At 41.0% G+C, this 24,565-nt stretch overlaps 1 protein-coding gene across 4 annotated transcripts in view; it reads left to right on the top strand.

Moving 5' to 3' along the window:
- Nucleotides 1-24,565, top strand: part of cryzl1 (crystallin, zeta (quinone reductase)-like 1) — a 92,659-nt gene that overhangs the window by 45,409 nt on the left and 22,685 nt on the right. For 3 of the 4 annotated variants that reach the window (XM_043701262.1, XM_043701258.1, XM_043701261.1), the window contains 2 exons: nucleotides 10,256-10,276; nucleotides 16,575-16,673. In XM_043701262.1, coding sequence (XP_043557197.1) covers nucleotides 10,256-10,276; nucleotides 16,575-16,673 — 120 coding nt within the window. The remainder of the gene's footprint in view (nucleotides 1-10,255; nucleotides 10,277-16,574; nucleotides 16,674-24,565) is intronic. The other variant, XM_043701259.1, reaches the window with a different exon arrangement.

Genomic DNA, 24,565 nt, shown 5'->3' with positions numbered 1-24,565 from the left:
GGTAAGGCCACATTTGGAGTACTGTGTGCAGTCTCATTTCATTTTAGGAAAGATGTGGAGGCTTTGGAGAGGGTGCAGAGGAGATTTACCAGGATGTTGCCTGGAATGGAGAACAGGTCGTACGAGGATAGGTTGAGAGTGCTAGGCCTTTTCTCATTGGAACGGCGAAGGATGAGGGGTGACTTGATTTTTCCCCAGGTACAACAGAGGGGACATAAATTTAAGGTGAAGGGTGGAAGGTATAGGAGAGATGTCAGGGGTAGGTTCTTTACCCAGAGAGTGGTGGGGGCATGGAATGTGCTGCCTTTGGGAGTGGCAGAGTCAGAATCATTGGTGACCTTTAAGCGGTAATTGGATAGGTACATGATAGGTGCTTAAGCTAGGACAAATGTTCGACACAACATCGTGGGCCGAAGGGCCTGTTCTGTGCTGTATTGTTCTATGTTCTATGTTCAATGGGACCGCGTGGACTTGTCTGGATAATCCAAAATTCGGATAACTGAATGCCAGATAATTGAAGTTCCTCTGTAATCTGGGTTTGGAATGCATTGCTAGAAAAGCAATGGACCTTTCTTGATGCAGAGCTTATGACTGAAACATCGATTTTCCTGCTCCTCAGATGCTGCCTGGCCTGCTGTGCTTTTCCAGCACCATACTCTCAACTCTGATCTCCAGCATCTGCAGTCCTCACTTTCTCTTGTTTGGAATGCATTGCCTGCAAGTGTGATGAATGCAGTTTCAGTTGAGGCATTTAACAGGGATATGGATTATTATTTAGATAGAAATAACATGAAGGGTATGGGGTAAAAACAGGACATTGGCACGAGGTAATGATGCTCATTTGAAGAGTTGGTGCAGGCACCATGGCTCAATGGTCGCCTGCACAGTAACAATTCTGTGATGCTTAGGTCCGTACGCCTTCAACCTGGGTGTGGAACAGAGCAAGTATGATCGTGAATCAGGTTTCTCTTGAGATTATTATGGTTGTTTGCTATAAAAAGCTCCAGTGAATAGAGTCAAATAATGAAAGTAAATGAATATCCCACGTGGAAAATGCAATTTCTATAAAGGTTATGTATAGTATAACAGCTACTTTCATATTTGTAGTTTTTAACTTGAAAGTCTGTAATAGGCCTCAATAAAAAGGCACAATTGCGAGAACAATCTGAATTCATGTAGCTCCTTAACATTGCAAAATGTCCCAAGTTATTTAGAACCATTGAAAAGTTGCAGCATAGGTCAGACACCAGTCACGCCATTGTGGCTGCAGTAGCTGCTATTTTTAATTTTAATTTCACTTTCCAGCACTTGGTCGTTTTAGTCTTGCAGGTTACAATATTTCAGGTGCCTTTTAAATGAGAAGAGGATTTCCACCTCAAGCACCAAATTGGACATGAATTCCAGATTATTGGCAACCTTTGCTGAAAAGACTTTTCCTCATGTCCCCTCTAATCCTTCTACCATTTGTTTTAAATCTGTTCTCCTGGTAATTGACCCGTCTGATTAGGGAACTGGCTCTCCCTGTCTCTGCTATCCAAAAGCCTCATTATTTTATACACCTCAGCTCAGTCATCTCACGGCCTTTCCTTTTATTTCTAAGGAAAACCTAGTCTGTCCAAACTATGCTTATAGCTACAATTTTCAAGCCCTTGCTTGGACTACAACAGGTTTGTGCAGTATGGGAAATGTCACCATGCCCCGCTGCTGAAATCAGAGCAACACGTGCTGACCAACTGTCCTAGAAACAAATTGCAACCACAGAAGTGACTTCCCTTACTTCCATATATGCAAGGAGCCAGCAATATTCTCGATATTCCTGAGACGCACATCCAGAGGCCTATGAAACAACTCCATAGGCAGCTATCCCAATGGGTTAATGGGTCACCAAGTCACCCATTATATACATGCAGAGAGTCATGGACCCAGCTCCTTCGGAACCAGCTGTCAAAGTGAACAGGATGTCCGACACTTCTGGTCTTATCTATTTGCCAGGGCCCCCTGATTGAACCAGATTAACAGCCCCAAACAGGGAACTCATATTCTATGTGGTCCACCTGGCTGGCTTTGTTTCAATCACTACAACCTACTTGCAGCCTCACCAGTGGCAGAGTGACATCACAAACTACATAGTGTTCAAAAAGTGATCTGAGCCTAAAAAGATGAGATCACTGTTGTAGACTAATTATGCCTTTCTTATAACATGACCAGAAATGTAAACACAATTGTGGCTTAACCATTATCTTGTATAATCCCAATATGCTGTTTTTATATTCAAAACTATGCCCAATGAAGGAAAGCATCTCATATGTCTTCTTTATAACTTATCTACTGTCTTACCTGTGGATATGCACTCCAATGACTCTCATTTTCCTCTACCCCTCTCATACCCTCCCATTTATTAGGTTTATTTGTCCTCCCCAAATGCATAACCTTGACTTGTCCAGATTTAATTCTGGGTGGTACAGTGGCTCAGTGGTTAGCACTGCTGCCTCACAGTACCAGGGTCCCCGGTTCGATTCCCGCCTCAGGTGACTGGCTGTGTGGAGTTTTCATATTCTCCTGTGTCTGCGTGGGTTTCCTCCGGGTGCTCTAGTTTCCTCCCACACTCTAAAGATGTGCAGGTTAGGCAAATTGGACATGCTAAATGGCCATAGCATTCTGGGAAATGTAAGCAATAGGGCAAGGCAATAAGTCTGGGTGGGCTCCTGCTTGGAGGGTCAGTGTCGACTTATTGGGCTAGATGGCCTGTTTCCACAATGTAGGAATTCTATGATTTTATTCTATGATCTATGACACTTTTCTGCATACTCAACTAAACCATTGAAACCATCCTGCAGTTGACAGCCATCCTGTTGGCAACCTTTTGCTGTTACTTCATAACATGCCCAATATGTTGTCTAAAAATGTCCCCAAGCATGCCTCCCACATTTAAGTCTAAATTATTAATATTTACCACTAATAGCAAGAGATCCAACACTGAGCACTGTGGACCAGTGGAAACCACTTCCACTCTCAAAAAACATTAATTGACCACGATTTCCTGACACTGAGCCAAATTTCGATCAAACTCACCATGCATTCCACGGGCTTTTACTTTTCTGACCAGTCTGCCAAGTGGGACTTGATCAAATGTCTTACTGAAAACCAAACAGAAAATATCCACTGTTCAACATTCATTCAGCCTCCGTGTTGCTTCCTTACAAAAAAAATTAAATTAGTCAGATATTACTTTCCCTTAACAAACATTTGTTAACTCTCTCGTTATCCTGTCCCTTTCTCAGAACTTTATGGAAGTATCATCAAAGAAATTTTTGACTTCAAGTAATGTAATGAGATATTGGGGCAGAAGAAGGTAGTTCTCAAAGGAGGAAAGAAAGGCAGAAATGTGTAGGGAATTCCAGAGTGTAGAACAATTGGCAGTCGAAGTCATGACTACCAATAATGGAGGGATGAAAATCAGAGATGTGCAGCATCAGGATCGTAGGTGCGTAGACTTGTTGGACAATTATAACAAATTACAGCGATGGAAAGACGATGGAATATTGGATAGAATTGCACAGTGTTCTGCAAGTGAAAATAGATGGTGCTGGTGGTGCAATTATGTGGTTGGATGCTCATGTGGTTGGATGCTCATGTGGTTGAAGTCAAATATGATGATGTAGTGAAAAGTCTGTTCAAGCCACATGCAGTTACCAAGGAGAAGTGTGAAGTAGATGGATGAATAAAAATTTATGACTGGTTCTGCAGGCAATCGCTTCAGCATTATAACATTTATTCTGAGGAAGTATCCACCCTAGTAAGGGATATTGAACAAGCAGTATTGTAATTTATAAACAGTGGAAAGGTTGAAAGAACTTCTTCTCTGGGTTGATGGGATTACTCTGGCCCTGCAACCCATCCGGAGGATTAGTTTAATGCCTTTATTTCTCATTACCCTTCAGTAATTTCTTAGAAACTCCTGGAAACACTTTTATTGTGTTCTTCATGTCATCCCATTCATCTTCATACATGAATCCTATTTCACACTGACAGAGGGCACAACCACAGCCAATACCAATCCTAATGTGAATTGCGGCACCCACTCAAATGTACTTCCCAGCAAATGTTGGTGGATAATGATCAAGAGTAAGAATTATGTATGTTTTTCTCACTTTTAAGTAAAAATGTCATCAATCTTCTACTCCATCTGACCTTAGCCACTGGCTGAAGTTACCATGAAGGACTTTCTTTCTCCACCTTTCTTTTTAGGGAACATCATATCCTCGTGGTACTATCACTGGAGTTGTAACCCCGAAATGGTTGGCTAATGCTCTGGGAGGGGCCTGGGTTCAAATCACACTACGGAACAGGTGGCATTTAATTCAGGACCTTCTGAATGTCCCTATCTCTGGACTGAGAGGCTCAGGTTCAAGTTCTACCTGCTACAGAGAGTGGCATTGCTAATTGGGGCTCGTATCACGGCTACAGAAAGGGAGGTTGCCAAGGAAGGTTTGTCTACTGAGTCAGTATGGGTGGAAATCCGAAATAGGAAAGGAGCAGTCACTTTATTGGGAGTTTTGTAGTGACCCCCCCAATAGCAACAGAGACATGGACGAGCAGATTGGGAGGCAGATTTTGGAATGGTGCAGAAGTAACAAGGTCATGCGTGATTTCAACTTCTCTAATATTGATTAGAACCTCCATAGTGCAAATAGTTTGGATGGAGCAGATTTTGTCAGGTGTGTCTAGGAAGGATTCCTGACTCAGTATGTCAATAGGCTGACGAGAGGGAAGGTCATATTGGATTTGGTACTTGGCAGCAAACCAGGTCAGGTTTCAGATCTCCCGGCGGGAGAGCATTTCAGTGATAGTGATCACAACTCCCTGACCTTTACAATGGTCATGGAGAGGGATAGGAGCATACGGTATGGGAAAATATTTAATTGGCGGAGGGAGAATTACAATGCTATCAGACAGAAACTGGGGCACCCAAATTGGGACAGATATTCTCAGGGAAATGTATGATGGAAATGTGGAGTTAGTTTAGGGAAAACTTGGTGCAAGTGCTAATAGGTTTGTCCCATAGAGGAAAAGAAAGGATGGTTGGGTGAAGGAACTTTGGATCACAAGAGATGTGGAAGATCTAGTCAAGAGAAAAAAGGAAGTTAGTTAGGGTTGAGGAATCAAGGATCAGACAGGGCTTTAGAGGGTTACAGAGTACCCAGGTAGGAACTGAAGAATGAACTTAGGAGAACTAGAAGGGAGCATGAAAAAACCTTGGTGGATAGGAATAAGGTAAACCCCAAGGCATTCTACACTTATGTGAGGAACAAGATGATGGCCAGAATAAGGGCAGGGCCGATCAGGGATACTGGAGGGAACTTGCGGGAGTTGGACCAAGTAGGGGAGGAGTTTAATGAATACTTTGCTTCAGTATTCGCTAATGAGACGGACCTTGTTGTTTTCTAAGGACAGCATGAAATAGGCTGATGTGCTCGAACAGGTTGATGTTAAGAAGGAGGATGTGTTGGAAATTCAGAAAAACATGATAAGTCCCCGAGGCCAGACTTGATATATCCAAGGTTATTAAGGAAAGCGCAGTAACAAGTTGCTGCACCTTTGGTGGTAATCTTTGCATCTTCACTGTCCACTGGAGTAGTACCAGATGATTGAAGGGTGGCAAAAGTTATTCCGTTGTTCAAAAAAGGGAATAGGGATAATCCTGGGAATTACAGACCAGTCAATCTTAAAATCATCAGCAATAATATTGAACAGTAATGGTACCTTGAAAGACTAATCAATTTTTATATAACTTGTCAAAGTTGTTGGTCGGTTCACTAAACTGGTTGATGTCCCTGCAAACATTTTGTCTCCCTCCTGGGTGACATCTTCAGTGCTGTGTAGCCTCTAGATGAAGCGCTGTTGTTGTGACCTGCCCCAGATTTATACAGTTCTGTCCATGATGGCGGGTGGTTCTACTTCCAGTTTAGTGCTATAATGGTTTGTAAGCGAGGTCTATTTCAAAACATTTGTTTATGGAACTAGTGGATGAATACCAGGCTCCCAGGAATTTCCAAGCTTATCTTTGTTTAGCCTGTCCCAGTATCAAGACGTTGTCCCACTTGAATTGGTATCCTTCATTGTCAGTGTGTATTAATATGAGGGAGGACTGGTCGTGTTGTTTTGCTACAAGTTGATGCATGTGTATTTTGAGGACACATTTCCTGCTGCCACCATGTGCTGCCCATGTGTCCTATGTAATTTTTCCTCCAATTGCTGCATGGTATTTTATATATCACACACGTCCTGCATGTTGTGGGTATGGGGTCTTTTGTCCTGGATAATAGCTGGCGAAGACTGCCTGTTGATTTGTGTGGTCTCATTATTCTCAGAGGACGTAGAAATTTCGTTGTTAGTTCTGAGATATTTCTAATGCAGGATATGATCGTCAGTGTCTTCCAGGGCGGGGGTGATGGTGGTGGGGGGAAGCACAGTGACTTGTTGGTTTGTTTGTATGCCAGGCAACAGTGAGAAACATTACATAGGACAAATGGGCAGGAAACTCACCACCTGACTACACAAGCATCAGCTTGCAGCAAAACAATACGACCAGTCCTCCCTCATGTCTATACACACTGACAATGAAGACACCAATTCAAGTGGGACAAGGCCACGATACTGGGACAGGCTAAACAAAGATAAGCTTGGGAATTTCTGGAGGCCTTGTGTTCATCCCCTGTTTCCATAAACAAACATTTTGAAATAGACCCCATCTACAGACCACTACAGCACAAAACCAGAAGAACCACCCGCCACAACAGACAGAACTGTATGAATTTGGGACAGATCACAACGACAGCGCTTCATCTAGAGGCTGCACAACACTAAAGATGTCACCCAGGAGGGAAACAAAACGTTTGCAGGAAAATCAACCAGCTTGGCGAACCAACCAACAACTTCAACCACAACCCGAACTACAGATCTTCACTGAAACCTTAAATGTAACTTGCTGTTGTACTGTGACTGTCCAGTAGTGTAAAATGGGAAGTAGGGAATCTGCCTATCATTTTCATCTTTTTTTTAATCTATTGGAATTGAAAGGTGGCTGATTTATTATCAATCAAAGTAAATACGAACTCACTTGTTTTCATCTTATTGTTCTCCTCTATTTTGTTGGAGAGTTAGGTGATATCATTCACCATATCCTTTTTTATTCTGGGGCTTGAACCCTAATCCAGTTCATGGTCGGATGAGAGCAGTATTTCTCCTCCAGTTAAGTCCTCAGGTTCTTTGGGAGAACTGTAAGATTCTTACATGTAGAACTGTATTATTAATAATACATAGCAGTGGTATAAAGGAATGGAAGAAGCTTGTTGAGTTGATACTACTAATTCTAATTTGCAAGTGCTTGATGCTGAAATTATGATCTAATCATAGAATAATGTTTAACTGTATATTACAAACATGTTTCAACTTGATGGATACAAAAAGTTTGAAACATTAGGGGAACGCTGACTAATGGTGAGGTAAGTTCTCAACACACTTTGGAAGTTTGATGATGTTGATGCTGTTGAATATCAAAGGGAGATGATTGTGTTTTTAATTGTTCAAATGGTCACTACCTCGTACTTATGTGTTGAAAGTAATATGAGGCATGTAAGCTGGGGCTTGGTTCTGATTATGGCTCGTCTGAGTTGCTTCATTATCTAAGGAATTATGAACAGAACAGAATACTAAATGACAACTTGCAACAAAAACATTTTTTTTTGTCTCCGTTTTATGTCACAGTGAAGATCATTAATGCAGCTCTGAAGGCATTGATTGAATGAATATTCTCTTTTTGGTGACTGGCCCATGACAACTACAGCATGAGAGCTGCAGAAGAATTTTCATCATGATAACCATTGTCTTCAGTTTTGTTTGTGTTCCATGGTTTCTTAAATGTTCTAAGGGTCTCTGCCCCTACCAGCCTTACAGGCAGTGAATTCTAAATTCTCATCACCCTCAGGGTGGGAAAAAAAAGACTGCTTCACATCTCCTGTAAACGTCCTACCCTTTGCCTTAAACTATGTCCTTTTGTCATTAATCCTTCCACTAAAGGGAAGGATTCCTCCCAGTCTACCCTATCTATGCCCTTAAATTTTACACATCTCTGCCATGTCCTTCCTCCGTATATTCTGCCCCAAGGAAAATTGCCCCTGTCTATCCAATCTTTTTTTTCATAACTAGAATTCTCCAGGCCAGGCAACATTGTGATAAATCTCCTCCGTACCCCCTCTAGTATAATCACATTCGTCCTATAATGTGGATTCCAGAACCTTACACAACACTCTAATGCCCAAACCAAAATTTAAACAGTTCTAGCATAACCTCCCTGCTCTTAATAAAAATCAAAAGAACTGCGCATGCTATAAATCAGAAACAAATGCAGAAGTTGCTGGAAAAGCTCAGCAAGTTGCTGCTCACAATGTGGTCACAATTGGGAAACTGAAGCATTGACTGGGTGACCACTTCACTGAACATCTACATTCTGCCTACAAAATGGCCAATTGCCTGCCATTTCCACACACCACCCTAACATCTTTGTCTCAGGCTTACTGCAGTGAAGCTCAGCACAAGCTGGAAGAACAGCTCATTTTCCGCTTGGAGATCCTGCAGCCATCCAGACTCGATATAGAGTTCAATAATTTTAGGGCCTGAACCCGCTGTTGTCCTAGCCCTCAACCCAAGCATTTCAGGTGTTGTTATCATATAGTCTGCCATTACACACTACCTATTGTTCGTCACTACAGTCTCCATTAACAGCTGTTCACCCTCCCAGCCAGATCATTATCGACTCCTTTGTCACATAGTGCAGTGTTAGTGCAAAAGAAAACTGTTTTTAATTGACACTGAAATTGAAGTGTAAACACAACCTGATTTAGCATGTAAACTGTCATTGAAATTCTCTAGAGCATCTGTGCTTTTACCTTTGTGGCATGGTGGGACTGTGGTTAGGACTACTGCCTCGTGCTCTGAATCTGGGTTTGATTCCAACCTTAGGCATTTGTCTGTGTGGACTTCACATATTCTCGTTGTGTCTGTATGAGTTTCTGCTGAGTATTCCGGTTTCCTCCCACAGTCCAAAGATATGCAGGTTAGGTGGGTAAGCCATGCTAAATTGCCCAAAGTGTCTGGGGATGTGCATGTCAGGTGGATTAGTCATGGGAAATATAGGGTTACAGGGATAGGGGGGTGGGTCAGGGTGGAATACTCTTCGGACAGTGGTGTGGACCCGATGTGCTGAGTGGTCTCCTTTCATACTGTTGGGGTTCTATGATTCTTTGAATATATTTAATCATCTGTTATGACACATCTGGGCAGATGGGACTTGAACCAAGGCCTTCTTGCCAAGAGTTAATGACATTGTCCACAGTCAACAAGACCCTCACTGTAGGCTTGTATATTTTGTTTCTCCCCTTCCCATTTCAATTGTCTTGCAGTATTTGTCTTGCATATTGAGCATTATAACTTTTGAGGTTTCATTCCCATCAGTCTACCTTTTGTTAGATTTCCTCATTCTTTAATTTTTTGTTTCTCTTTTGGTTTTTTTTAGAAGAGGAATCTATAATTTAAAAAATACTTTTTAATTTCATTTTTTGGCCTCCTTATTTAACAATTCTAATAGCCAGATTTTCGGATTGTGCTGTTATCACTAGTCAATTTCCATAAGCTGCTTCTGTTGTCCTGATGACTTGTCAGAATCGGAACTAAATGCAAGCAGTCTCGAATCCTGCACTTTGCCCAGAAAACCTGGTTCTGTGATCTTACTTCAAATAAGACATTCCTGGTTTATATTGACAGTCTTCCATTATTACAACATTGATTTTAAGCACATTTCCTTTTTCACTGTATAATATGTCAAGAAATTAATTAAGGAAGTATTTAAACTATATTAAGTTTAAAGACTTAAACGTCTGACGTAACATTATTATGAAGTGGTTTATTTTAATTCTGTAATATGTTTAAGACAGGGAATTATCAAGTACTGTACTGTGTATGTGTAACTTGATTATTTTATTGGTCTCATTACAGCTAGAAATGTCTGAATTTTATCTTAATATTTAATTCCAAGTTTAATATCAACATTTCTCATGTTTCAGGTGCACAAACTTAAATTACTATGGATAGGCATGTGTTTGTTTCCTGCTTTTTGGATGTGATTTCATTTTCCAATGTTTCATTTTGTTTCCTCTTTATTTCCTGTTCTTGCTGCACTGTGGATGTATTTCCTAAGGCATCAGACAACCTTTGGTAGGTAAGTTATTGTTTCTAATTAACCTGAAACGTAATTGCAATAAAGCTGATACATTTTGACTTGGACTGATCGCAGAAATTAGTTTCTCCTCCTTGTCTAAGCAGCTTAGGAAACTTGGTTGGCATGGGCAAGATGGTCTGAAGGGCCTGTTTCCATGCTGTATGACTCTAAGATAAATTTGTCAGGTTATTAAATAATGCTACAGTTATACTCTAATGCTGTGTCATGAACGGTGGTGACTGTACAATGTAGTATTATCACTTGCTTGGTGCTCAGCCCCTGGAGAAGCCAAGGAACCACCTAGGGATGTGTATTCTAAATCGGAGTACGCCACATTCTCATTAACCTGATCAGCAGGCCCACTGTTCCATGGTCACTGAATAAGTTCTAGTGGCATTTTTACTATTTGATATTATGAAATTCTCTTGGGTTTGCAATACTGTGTTGGGAAGCATTCCCTGCTTCTATCCACTAATCCCTGAAACCTGCAACAGTGGCCCTACAGATAAGGAATCAAACTGGATGTTGCTTACCCAGTCGGCAAGCAGTGCCTTTTTCTGGAGCAGTGCCTTGAACAGAAAATGAAATTAGTGACTAACTTTCAAACAGCTGTACATGTATGTGTGTGGAATTCGAAAGTTTGTTTTGCTGCAGTGCTAAGGAACTCAGTCATGTCACGTTGCTGATTGAGTTCAGGCAAAATCAATTTGAGGATATCAGGTTGGAATGGACAGAAGGGCTTGATGAGTCCAGTGTGGGGGATATAAAGTGCATTCTGGCTGTATAAGCATTCAGTGATACACTGGCCAAACAGAGTGAGAATTAATTGAATCACTCACAGTGCTACTTGGACGACGAGTGTTTGCATTTGAACTTCTGGATTTTGTACCTGGGTACACAAACCTCAACATTTGATTTCAAAGCTGTTTCCCGTCACATCAATGTTCATTTCTCAAGTGTAATGCACTTCAATATGAGCACTAATGTCCAGTAGTACAACATTAAAAACAGGAAAATGTATGGTGCGGAGGAGGCTGTTCAGTCTAGTATGACTGTGCTGCCAAAAAAAAGGGGCTGCCCATCCTCGTATTAGCTTCCAGCTCTCAGTCTGGAGACCTGTAGGTTATGACACTTCAAGTCCACATCTGAGTACTTTTTCATGTACCTTTTTCAGGTATCTTTTTCATGCCTTTTAGTTCTGGATTCTCATCACAGTCTGGATGAAATTATTTTCTCCTCCATTATCCTCAGTACTTTCGAACAATTGCTTTAAATTTGTTGTCCCCAGTTACTGACTATTCAGCTAAGTTAAAACAGTCCTTCCTACCTTCTCTTGTTAAGGCCACTCAGTGTAATAGTGATTACCTTCGAGCTTCACATTTCATTGCCAAAGTACATTATCAGGCGGGTGTATATGTGGATGCATTTATGCACTCAGCTATTATTTTTGATTGTACAACATCTCACGAATGAAACATTACTTTTGTTCAAATTTGTTTCACATTGAAGGAAACAGACTAGTGGAAGACAAAATCTACTTGGCATTAAAGATTTTTTGACATGAATAAAAAGGTTTACACTGAAACTTAATGAGCATTAGGAGAAAGGTGAGGACTGCAGATGCTAGAGATCAGAGCTGAAAAATGTGTTGCTGAAAAAGCGCAGCAGGTCAGGCAGCATCCAAGGAGCAGGAGAATCGATGTTTTGGGCATAAGCGTCGATTCTCCTGCTCCTTGGATGCTGCCTGACCTGCTGCGCTTTTCCAGCAACACATTGAACATTACCCAATCAAATGCAGATGCTGACCTCAAATTAATCAGTCAGTATTCAGTGATATGTTGTCATTGAGTAGAAGCAAATTCAATGTATTTTAAATGAACAGAGTTTCTTCTGGGACATATTTTACCTGCAGCAACTTCCATCGTGGTAATTGAATTTTCACTGCAGTTGTGAGTGAGTTAATTCCAGGTCCACATTTCAGTTCTTGAGCGGACAGGGAGATGTTTTAAGAGTTAGTATCTAAGACAGAATAACAAAAAAAATCACCAAAGATCCTTAGACAGCACCTTCCATCGAGTTAGGCAAGGACAGAAAATACATGGGAAGCCTAGAACTCTGTAGAAAGCTAGAGAAGTGATTGCTGGGCCACTTGCTGAGATATTTGTATCATCGATAGTCACAGGTGAGGTGCCAGAAGACTGGAGATTGGCAAACATGGTGCCATTGTTTAAGAAGGGCGGTAAGGACAAGCCAGGGAACCATAGACCAGCGAACCTGACATCGGTGGTGGACAAGTTGTTGGAGGGAATCCCGAGGGACAGGAAGTACATGTATTTGGAAAGACAAAGACTGATTCGGGATAGTCAACATGGCTTTGTGCGTGGGAAATCATGTCTCACAAACTTGATTGAGTTTTTTGAAGAAGTAACAAAGAGGATTGATGAGGGCAGAGTACTAGATGTGATCTATATGGACTTCAGTAAGGTGTTCGACAAGGTTCCCCATGGGAGACTGATTAGCAAGGTTAGATCTCATGGAATACAGGGAGAACTAGCCATGTGGATACAGAACTGGCTCGAAAGTAAAAGACAGAGGGTGATGATGGAGGGTTGTTTTTCAGACTAGAGGCCTGTGACCAGTGGAGTGTCACAAGGATCGGTGCTGGGTCCTCTACTTTTTGTCATTTACATAAATGATTTGGATGCGAGCATAAGAGGTACAGTTAGTAAGTTTGCAGATGACACCAAAATTGGAGGTGTAGTGGACAGTGAAGAAGGTTACTTCAAACTACAACAGGATCTTGACCAGATGGCCCAATGGGCTGAGAAGTGGCAGATGAAGTTTATTTCAAATAAATGCAAGGTGCTGCATTTTGGGAAAGCAAATCTTAGCAGGACTTATACACTTAATGGTAAGGTCCTCGGGAGTGTTGCTAACAAAGACCTTGTGCTGTACTCAATACTCTGACCAATTAAGGAAAGCACACCAAATGACTACTTTACTATCCTATCTACCTGCGACTCTACTTTCAAGGAGCTGTGAACCTGCACTTCAAGGTCTCTTTGTTCAACAACACTCCCTAGGACCTTACCATTGCGTGTATAAGTCCTCCTAAGATTTGCGTTCCCAAAATGCAGCACCTCACATTTAACTGAATTAAACTCCATCTGCCACTTCTCAGCCCATTGGCCCATCTGGTCAAGATCCTGTTGTAATCTGAGGTAACCCTTTTCACTGTCCACTGTACCTCCAATTTTGGTATCATCTGCAAACTTATGCTCTCTTATGTGCCTCTTATGCTCGCATCCAAATCATTTATATAAATGACAAAAAGCAGAGGACCCAGCACCGATCCACTGGTCACAGGCCTCCAGTCTGAAAAACAACCCTCCACCACCACCACCACCCTCTGTCTTCTACTTTCGAGCCAGTTCTCTATCCAAATAGCTCGTTCTCCCTGTATTCTGTGAGATCTAACCTTGCTAATCAGTCTTCCATGGGGAATCTTGTCGAACGCCTTACTGAAGGCCATATAGATCACATCTACCACTCTGGCCTCATCAATCTTCTTTGTTACTTCCTCAAAAAACTCAATCAAGTTTGTGAGACATGATTTCCCACGCACAAAGCCATGTTGACTATCCCTAATCAGTCCTTGTCTTTCCAAATACATGTACATCCTGTCCCTCAGGATTCCCTCCAACAAATTGCCCACCACCGAGGTCAGGCTCACCAGTCTATAGTTCCCCATGGCTTGTCCTTCATACCTTTCTTAAATAGTGGCACCATGTTTGCCAACCTCCAATCTTCCGGCACCTCACCTGTGACTATCGATGATACAAATATCTCAATAAGAGGCCCAGCAATCACTTCTCTAGCTTCCCACAGAGTTCTAGGATATACCTGATCAGGTCCTGGGGATTTATCCACCTTTAACTGTTTCAAGACATCCAGCACTTCCTCCTCTGTAATCTGGACATTTTGCAAGATGTCACTATCTATTTCCCTACAGTCTATACCTTCCATATCCTTTTCCACAGTAAATACTGATGCAAAATACTCATTTAGTATTTCCCCCATTTTCTGCGGCTCCACACAAAGTCCGCCTTGCTGATCCTTGAGGGGCCCTATTCTCTCCCTAGTTACCCTTTTGTCCTTCATGTAATTGTAAAAACCCTTTGGATTCTCCTTAATTCTATTTGCCAAAGCTATCTCATGTCCCCTTTTTGCCCTCCTGGTTTCCCTCTTAAGTATACTCCTACTTCCTTTATACTCTTCTACATATGCTTCCTTCTTTTTCTTAACCAAACCCTCAATTTCTTTAGTCATCCAGCATTCCCTATGCGTACCAGCCTTTCCTTTCACCCTGACAGGAATATACTTTTTTTGGATTCTCGTTATCTCATTTCTGAAGGTTTCCCATTTTCCAGCCGTCCCTTCACCTGCGAACATCTGCTTCCAATCAGTTTTTGAAAGTTCTTGCCTAATACTGTCAAAATTGACCTTTTTCCAATTTAGAACTTCCACTTTTAGACCTGGTCTATCCTTTTCCATCACTATTTTAAAACTAATAGAATTATGGTCGCTATCTTCCAAGTCAATAGAGTAAACAGCTTGTGAGGGCCTAGTTTTATTTTTAAAATGTTGGAACAATAGAAGCAACATGAATAGGTGAAGTCAAGCTCCCATAGAACGATTTGTTTTAATATAGCTTTCAAGTGTTGAGGTTTGAAGTTGTCTGTGGCAGCTATGATTCATCTCTTGGCCACAGTAAAAAGCTGCAGTTCTCTTTGTCTTTACCCCAGTTTACTCATGGTGTTCTTTTCTCCTGGATTGGAGAAACACCACATGTGAGACTATCTATTTCATTGAATTTGACTTTGCCAAAGGTGTGTTTATGGGATATTACTGTATTGGAATAGTTGATGTTTAGTAGTTAAATAATTACTATTGGACTTAGAATAGAGTTTATATGGACATTTCTTTCTTTTGTTTGTATTTTAACTGGGTGTAACTGTGTTTTGCTTAAAGCTGAGTAGTGTGACCAGTCAAATTACATCTGGAACACAGCACCTTATACTTGCTTTTAAATAAGATAAAAGTTAGGGTCCAGGCTATCTCCTTGACATAGTTTAAGGGAGTTTGGTCTGGCCCATAACAATAGAATAAAGTAAAATTGTTTAAGTAGCAATTGGAAACTGAAACTCACAAAGAACAGAAGATAATATTTCTAAAAGCCGTTTTAGTACCTGTACAAACTAAGGTTTTTATGCATTTAAGACTTGCAATCACAGGTTGGCAATGTAATACTTCACTGTTTAATGAATGACAAACTTTTTGAATCTGTAAAATTGATGAATCTGCATTTGATTGGTTCAGTGCAGTATTATACAAACAATTGAGTTAAGAGGTCAGAGCTTGAGTTTGACCAGTGTGCTGAGGCAGGAACCTAGCCAATAGGTTAGCCACAAGTCTGTACGTACTTTCAATCTTCAGTTTATTTCCTTGCTAATATTGTCTGGAGAATGCAATTTAAATGCCTGCAATACCCAGTTACTATGTAACATGATGAATTTACAGTTTAAAATGGTTGAGCTTTCTTATAATTTAAATTATTGAATTTATTCTAATCAGGGCATCATTAAAGTTAGTTGGTTAAGTCTTGCTATTATTAGTCCATTTAAATGTTTTGTAATTGTTTTTATCCCATTAAAATAATAATCTACACAGGTATAGTGGAATCACCATGTATTTTGTGATTAATCTCCATCACAACTAATCTTTCCTGTTTGCCACTAATTGTAAAAAGCTTCAGCAGTGAATGGCATTTGGCAAATCCCTTAATTTTTACATTATTTGATTTCCTTTTACTGGTTCTAACTTCTGTTGGTTTATTAAATGTTACCTTTTTAATTACAGAAAAATATATTTGTGCAATTCTAATCCATAAATTCAAACGTAGAGCCATTGTTGTGTTATTGTTGACTCAAAACATTAACAAAGAGGAAAATAAAAGCAAAGTACTCTGGATGTTGGAATTCTGAAATAACGACACAAAGTGCTCGAAGTACTCAGCAATCTGGCAATATCTAAGGAGAGAAAAGTGGGTTATTAGGTTGTGATCTTTCATCAGAACTGGTTGCAGCCATGAAGTAGTAATTCTATTTGTCTCTGCACAGATGCTGCCAGACCACCTGAGTATTTCCAGTGTTATCAAGAATGATATGTTTCCCTGTTTTGTTTCAATTATTGAGAATCTAATGGACAGTAAACTAATTTGTATTCTGCTATCTTACAGCCCGGGTGGTCAATTTATACGATGGGAAGATTGACCTTGTGGACAGTTGTTTAGAAGAAACAGGTGGTCTGGGTGTGAACATCGTGATAGACTGTGGAGGTTTGTTCTGTATTTATTAAAATCAACAGCTTTTTTAAGCTTGTCAATTTAAGCAGAATATTTTAGGATGTTGTAAAGTTTTCTATTAACATTTCACAATATTGTATATATTTAAAGACATATGTTTTCCCTTAATTGCCCTCTTTCCTATCTGGACAACATTGCTACAGTGTCCTTCCATTTATCCAGTGGCCTACATCATCCAATAGGCTTTTGCAGAGTCCTCGAGATGTACAACATGGGCTAGCACCCGGCCCATATCCCTCCAAACCCTCCCTATTCATATACCGATCCAAATGCCTTTTAAATATTGCAATTGTACCAGCCTCCACCACTTCCTCTGGCAGCTCATTCCATACACTTACCACCCTCTTGGTGAAAAAGGTGCCCCTTAGGTCTCTCTTATATCTTTAGCCACATGCAAACCATGCAAGAAGTGTCAGTGATTGATTCTGTGTAAAAGGAATCAAACATGATCTAGTACACACCCACAAATATGCCCTTGCAACATACCTATTTGTTATGAATAGGACCACAAGTTATTTTCCCACCCTACCCAAATACTGAATACTACAGCCATTCTATAGCTGTCCTACCATTTCATTGATATCAACCAAGGCACTCTGTGCTGACTAGAAGTTGAATTTTGATTTCATTGTCTTTCTGGCTCAGAGATTGAGACAGTTTTTCTGGCAAGGAGCAAGGGATAAAGTAGTAACTACAAACAAGTCAGTCTAACTCCAGTGATGGGGAAGCTATTGAAAGCAATTCTGAGGGACAGAAGTAATCTGCATTTGGAGCACCAAGTATTAATTAAGAACAAACTTGATGACTATGAACAGTCAACATGATTTTTGTTCGGGGGAGGCCATGTCTGACCAACTCCACTGAAGTTTTTGAAGAGGTGACCTGGTGTGCAGATGGGGGCAATGCTTTTGATGTAATCCACTCAGACTTCAGCAAGACTTTTGATGAAGTCCTAAATGGGAGACTAATAGCAAAGGTAAAAACCCAAGGGATCCAAGGAAATTTGGCAAATTGGATCCACAGTTGACTTAGTAGCAAAAAGCAGAGGGTAATGGTTGAGGGCTGCTTTTTCCGACTGGAATTCTGTGTCCAGCTGGCTCCCAGAGGGGTCAGTGTTGGGGCCTCTTGCTGTTTATATAAATAATTTAGACTTCAATGTGGGAGTTTAATCTGTAAATTTTCAGAAATTACAAAAATTCGTTGATGGTAAATACTGAGGAGAACAGCTTTTGATTACAGGTGCATAGAGATGGGCAGGTCAGATGAGCTGAATAGTGGCAAATGAAATTCAATCCAGATAAATATGAGGCGATGCTCTTGGGCAGGACAAACAAGGCAAGGGAATATGTGATGGATGGTAGGACCCTGGGAACCACAAAGGATCTGAGGGAACTTGGTGTGCATGTCCACCATCCCTTAAGGTGTCAGGACAGGTGGATAAAGTAGTCCAGAAAGCATCTGGGTTACTTGCCTTTATTAGTTGAGGCACAGAGTTTAAGGGAAGAGAGGTCATCCTGAAATTGTGTAATTGTTGCTGAAGCCTGATCTCGAGTATTACATGCAGTCCTGGAATGTACGTTATGGAGGAATGTGATAGCATTGTAAAGGGTGCAGGGGACATTTACCACAATTTATCTGGCCAGGAGGTTTTCAGTTATGTAGCAAGATTGAACAGACTGGGGTTGTTTTCCTTAGAGTAAAGGATACTGAGAGGGGACATGATTGAGATGTGTAAAATTGTGAGGGGCATAGGTAAGTTGGACAGGATGAAACTTTTCCCTTTAACAGAGTGAGCAATGACTAGAGGCATAGATTTAAAGTAAGGGCCAGAAGGTTTAAAGAATAGTGTTGGAGAACAGAGAGGCCAATGGGGTTCAAGTGCATAATCTTTTGAAATTTGCATCACAGGTAGACAGGGTTGGTTAAGAAGGGGGAAAGTGAGGACTGGAAATCAGAATCAAGGGTGTGGTGCTGAAACAGCACAGCTGGTCAGGCAGCATCCGAGGAGCAGGAGAATTGACCTTCAGTAGTTCAGAAGACTTTTCGTGCACTTGCCATCATGGCTTAGACTTTTGAGTATAGGAGTTAGGATGTCATGTTGATGTGGGTGAGGCCTCTTCTGGAGTACTATATGCAGTTCTGGCTGCAGTGTTATAGGAAGGATATTATTAAATTGCTGGGAATGGAGGGTTTGAATTAAAGAAGTAGGCTGGGACTCTTTTCACTGGAGCGTAGGAGGTTGATTGGTTACCTTTATAGTGATTAATAAATTCAAGAGGGGCATAGATAAGGTGTATAGCAAAGGTCTTTTTTTTCCCTCCGACCAGGGAGTTCAAAACTAGGGCAAATATTTGTGGTGAGACGAGGAAGATTTAAAAAGGACGTGAGGGGCACCTTTTTTTTACACGCAGAGACTGGTTAGGTGTGGAATGAACTACCAGAGGAAGAGGTAGATGCAGAAACATTTATGGCATTTAGAAGACATTTAGGTAAGTACATGAATAGGAAAGGTTTGGAAGGCTATGGGACAAATGCAGGTTTGTGGGACTAGTTTAATTTGGGAGCATGGTCAGTGTGAACTATTTGGACAAAAGGATTTGTTTCCACGCTGTATGACTCTATGACGCTAAATATTTAATGTATAGTTGCAACGCCAAAGCATACAAAGCTGTGGACTGAGTGCTGAAATATGAATTAGAATAGTTCGGTGTTTTTTTTTGCTTGGCACAGAAGGGATGGGCTGAAAAGCCTTGTCCTATGCTGTGGTTCTGTTCGCCGAGCTGGAAGTTTTTGTTGCAAACGTTTCGTCCCCTGTGTAGGTGACATCCTCAGTGCTTGGGAGCCTCCTGTGAAGCGCTTCTGTGGTGTTTCCTCCAGCATTTCTAGTTGCCTGTCCCTGCCGCTTCCGGTTGTCAGTTTCAGCTGTCCGCTCTAGTGGCCGGTATATTGGGTCCAGGTCGATGTGTTTGTTGATGGACACATCGACCTGGACCCAATATACCGGCCACTACAGCGGACAGCTGAAACTGACAACCGGAAGCGGCAGGGACAGGCCACTATAAATGCCGGAGGAAACACCACAGAAGCGCTTCACAGGAGGCTCCCAAGCACTGAGGATGTCACCTAGACAGGGGACGAAACGTTTGCAACAAAAACTTCCAGCTCGGCGAACAGAACCACAGCAACGGGCACCCGAGCTACAAATCTTCTCTCAAACTTTGAGCCTTGTCCTATGCTGAAGATCACTGATTCTGTAATTCTGAGGCTATTAGCTTTGAGTCTTTGGAGTTATTAAAATGTTGTTTTTAAAATCGCTTGTTAATTCAAAGGATTGGTCTAAATATTAGTAATTATGTTTTGATTTTTTTGAAATGTGTACATGTGGTAATTGTGATTTTAATTCTTGCCTACTGAGACTGCCCAGAATTAAATCATTGGGGCTTGTGTCTTCAATTCAAAACCAACCCGTTGCATTTTATTGTTCAAAAATCAGAGTAAACAGCTTTTCATTTCAATCAAGGAGGGAGCATATTTATTTTCCGCAGATTTTATTTTAGTCCATTTTGTTTTTTGTTTCTCTCCTACCTCCATTATAGAAATGACTATTCCAAGAATATTGGAAGGACCTTCTCCCCATGTCTGTGTGGGTTTCCTCCAGGTGCTCCGGTTTCCTCCCACAGTCCAGAGATGTGCAGGTTAGGTGAATTGGCCATGCTAAATTGCCCATAGTGATTACGACAGAGGAACCTCGATTATCTGAAGGACACAGGTGGGGAGTATTTTGTTCAGTTAATCGAATGCCGGATAATACAGTGCCAGATAGCATAGTTAGCCAAACATCATCATGTTCAGATAATGCAAAATTCAGTTAATCGAATGTCGGATAATCGAGATTCCTCTATAATTAAAAATCTGTCTCTCTTCTCTTTAAATGTACTTAATGTCCCAGCATCCACTGCACTGTGGCGCAGTGAATTCTACAGATTCATGACACTTTGAGAGAAATAATTTCTCCTCGTGTCTGTTTTAAATCTGCTTCTTCTAAAAACCATGGCATCTCAATCTCGATTGCCCTACTTGAGCATCCTTAAGTCTATCTTGTCAATCCCTTTTAGCATCAGATCTTCTCTTAATCTTTTAAACTTCAGAGCATATAGACTTAAACTCCTCAATCTTTCTTCATAAGACCAGAACCTCATATCTGAAATGCCTCCTATGCAACTGCAGCCCTCCTCAAGGAGACCAAAATTGTATGCAATACTCCATCTGCGGTCTCATGAATGCCTTGTACAATTGCAACAACACATCCCTACTTTGATAATCCAATCCTTCAGCAATAAATGCCAAAATTCCATTCACTTCCTTATTATCTCTTGTATCTGCTTATTAGATTTCTGTAATTCATGCACATGGACCCAGATCTTTCTGCACCACAGCACTCTTGATATTTATCTCCATTTGGAAAATAAGCTGCTTTTCTATTCCTCTGACCCACATTTATCCACGTTTAGCTTCATCTGCCAAAAATTGTTCTATCCTCCTAACCTATTATATCCTTTTGTAAATTTCTTGCTCCTTCATTGCAACTTACATTCCCACCTATTTTCGTGCAAATTTGGCTATCATACTTTCTGTCCCTGCATCCAAGTCAGGTTGTATTCATTCGGTGTTGCTTCATCAGAAATCCTGCAACTGTGCAGAAATCCTGCATCAGAAATCCTGTGCCACCGTGTGGGCGGCACGGTGGCACAGTGGTTAGCACTGCTGCCTCACAGCGCCAGAGACCCGGGTTCAATTCCCGCCTCAGGCGACTGACTGTGTGGAGTTTGCACGTTCTCCCCGTGTCTGCGTGGGTTTCCTCCGGGTGCTCCGGTTTCCTCCCACAGTCCAAAGATGTGCAGGGTCAGGGAATTGGCCAAACTAAAAATTGCCCGTAGTGTTAGGTAAGGGGTAAATGTAGGGGTATGGGTGGGTTTCGCTTCGGCGGGGCGGTGTGGACTTGTTGGGCCGAAGGGCCTGTTTCCACACTGTAAATAATCTAATCTAAAAAAAAACTCTCTCTGTAACAGCATTGTGACTGTACCTACACCAAACAGACTGCAGTAGTTCAAGAAATCAGCTCATCAGCTTCTGGAGTATCTGATGGAAAGCTACATATGCTGGCCCAGCCAGTAATTCCCACATCCCACGAATGAAGTTTTTAGAAGTTCAAGCAGTAAAGACATCCCTAGGTAGAAGTGATCACAATATAATTGGATTTTATATCCAGTTTGAAAGGGAGAAGCTGGGGTCTAAAGCAAGTGCTTGAATGAAGCTGAACATGGGCCACTTGTGGGCATGAAAGCTGAGGCAGCCGAAGGTGGACTGGCATGATATGCCAGGGCTAGATCAATAAGTATTCGACAGCAGTCACTTAAGGGGATATTTCAAAGTACTCAATGTGTATTCCTGATATAAAGAAAAGAATCTAAATGGAGGGATAACAGTAGAGATTAGGGAAAGCATATAACTGCACAAAGATGAGTGGCAGGTCAGAATTGGTGAGAAGGGCACAAAGGTTCATCAGAAGGAAAACATTAGAATATGAGAGTAAGATAGCTAGGAATATAAAAATGCAAAGTGAGAATTTCTATATGTATTTAAAAAGGAAAAGTGTAAGTGAAGTGTTGGTCCTCTCGAGAGAATGAAGATTTAATAGCAGATAATAACAAAATGGCAGATGAAATTAGGACAGTTTTCATTTGCCTTCACAAAAGAGAATGCAAAACAAACTTTACCGTAATAGCTGTAAATGAGAAGGTATAAGAGAGAAGCAAACTCGGCAAAATTACATTTAAAACAGACATGGTATGTAGAAAGTTTAAGGCTGACAAGCCTGAGTCCAGATCGCCTTCATCTTGGGGTCTTAAAAGTGGTTGCTAGTGACATAGATGTAATTTTCCAGTTAGTCCATTTTGAATTAGCTCCTTCCCTCTGTCCATACTCTCTCTCCCTCACCTTTAGTGGTTTACACTGCTCTTAACAGACTTTGCATTCATCAGTTGGAAAGCGCTGGTGATTTATTGGTGTTGGTTAATCAAGGAAAAAATATTGGTGCTTTCATCATGAGAAAAAGAAATCATTCAGTTGTGTGTAAGAGCACTTCTGGATATATAAACTAAATACCAGTTAGCTTGACATCTGATGTGGAGCAAGTGTTAAATAGACCATTAAAGCAATTTTAGCTCTGCACTTATAAACACTAAGGTCAGGATAAAAAAAGTGTGCTTATGACGTATGTCCTGTAGAAAATACAATTGAAAACCAGGCGGAACACAAACGGTTCAGAGGGGAAGTGAAATGGCATGTTAGAGAAGCAAAGAGGAATTATCATAAAAGAATGGCAGCCAACATAAATAGTAACCATCCATGAAGGCATGTGGAAAAGGGAGGAGACTGGCACAAAGTCAAGATCCTGATCATTAATATAGATCAGGAAAGGCAAGGTCCCAGTACTGACCCCTGGAGAGATCCGCTCCAAAGTTATGATAATGCAGACAACCGATGAAAAGCGACTTTCTGCACTGTAACACCTCTATAACTTGGATCTAATTGGGAAGAATCAACACTGTTTCATCAAAGAAGATCCTGTTTAATGAATCTGTTAAATTTCTTTGAAGGAGCTAAATGCAAACGGATTTTTGGAGCCTGTAGGCACACTGTAATTCCCAGAGGCATTTCTAAGATGCTGAATCAAAAGTTGTTGTGGAAAACAGAAATTCATGGTGTACAGGCTAACATGTTGGATCAAAAATTAGCTGGCTGGGAGAAAATAGAGTATGCATAGCCTGTTTTTTTTCTGATTGGCAGCATGTGACGTTTGGTGTTCCTTAGATGTCTGTGCTGGATCCTCTTTTTACAGTTAATCTTTTTACAGTTTACATCAATGACTTAGATGAGAAGAGAAAAGGCATGGTATCTAAATTCACAATTGGCACCAATCAAGGCAGAAAAGCATGTTATGAAGAGGTGATGGGGAGGTTGTAATGAATATCGGTATGTCAACTGAGGGAACTGAAGTCTGTTGAATAGAGCATAATGTAGAACAGTGCGACATTGTTCACTTTGGCAAGAAGAATGAAAAAGCAGGTAGAGTTTAGGAATAAAAAAGGACAGTCACACTGCTGGGAGTGTATTATGAACCCTCAAATAGTCATCAGGCAATAGAGGAACAGATATTTAGATAATTCAGAGGTATGTAAAAGCAATAATCGGGTAATTCGGGATTTAAACTTCCCAACATTAATTCGGCTAGCTACAGTGTAAAAGGTTTGAACTGAGCAGAATTCTTGACATATATCGAAAAGAGCTTTTTATATAAAATATATAAGGTCAATGAAGGGCTACTGTAGTGCTGTTTCTAATTTTGGGAACAATGCTTGGCAAGTGTTTGAGGTGACAGGAGAGCATTTGAATGATAGTGAGTACAATACTGTAGGTTTTAAATTTGTTATGGAAAAGGAAAAAGGTTGTCAGCTACAAAGAGTTTTGAAATTGAGGAAGAAAAATTGTATTAAAATAATGCACAAAATTGGGTGACGCGTTCCCTCACAGCACCAGGGACCCGGGTTCAATTCCCGCTTCAGGTGACTCTGTGTGAAGTTTGCATGTTCTTCCCATGTCTGCGTGGGTTTCCTCTGGGTGCTCCAGTTTCCTCCCACCATCCAAAGATGTGCAGGTTAGGTGAATTGGCCATGCTAAATTGCCCGTAGTGTTAGGTGCATTAGCCAGGGGTAAATGTCGGGGAATGGGTCTAGGTCAGTTGCTCTTCGGAGGGTCAGTGTGGACTTGTTCGGCCAAAGGGCCTGTTTCCACACTGTAGGGAA

This window comes from Chiloscyllium plagiosum, chromosome 12, assembly GCF_004010195.1.
Source record: "Chiloscyllium plagiosum isolate BGI_BamShark_2017 chromosome 12, ASM401019v2, whole genome shotgun sequence".
NCBI classification, from domain to species: domain Eukaryota; kingdom Metazoa; phylum Chordata; class Chondrichthyes; order Orectolobiformes; family Hemiscylliidae; genus Chiloscyllium; species Chiloscyllium plagiosum.
The sequence above is the reverse complement of the archived record's forward strand: the minus strand, read 5'-3'. Positions and strand labels throughout refer to the sequence as shown.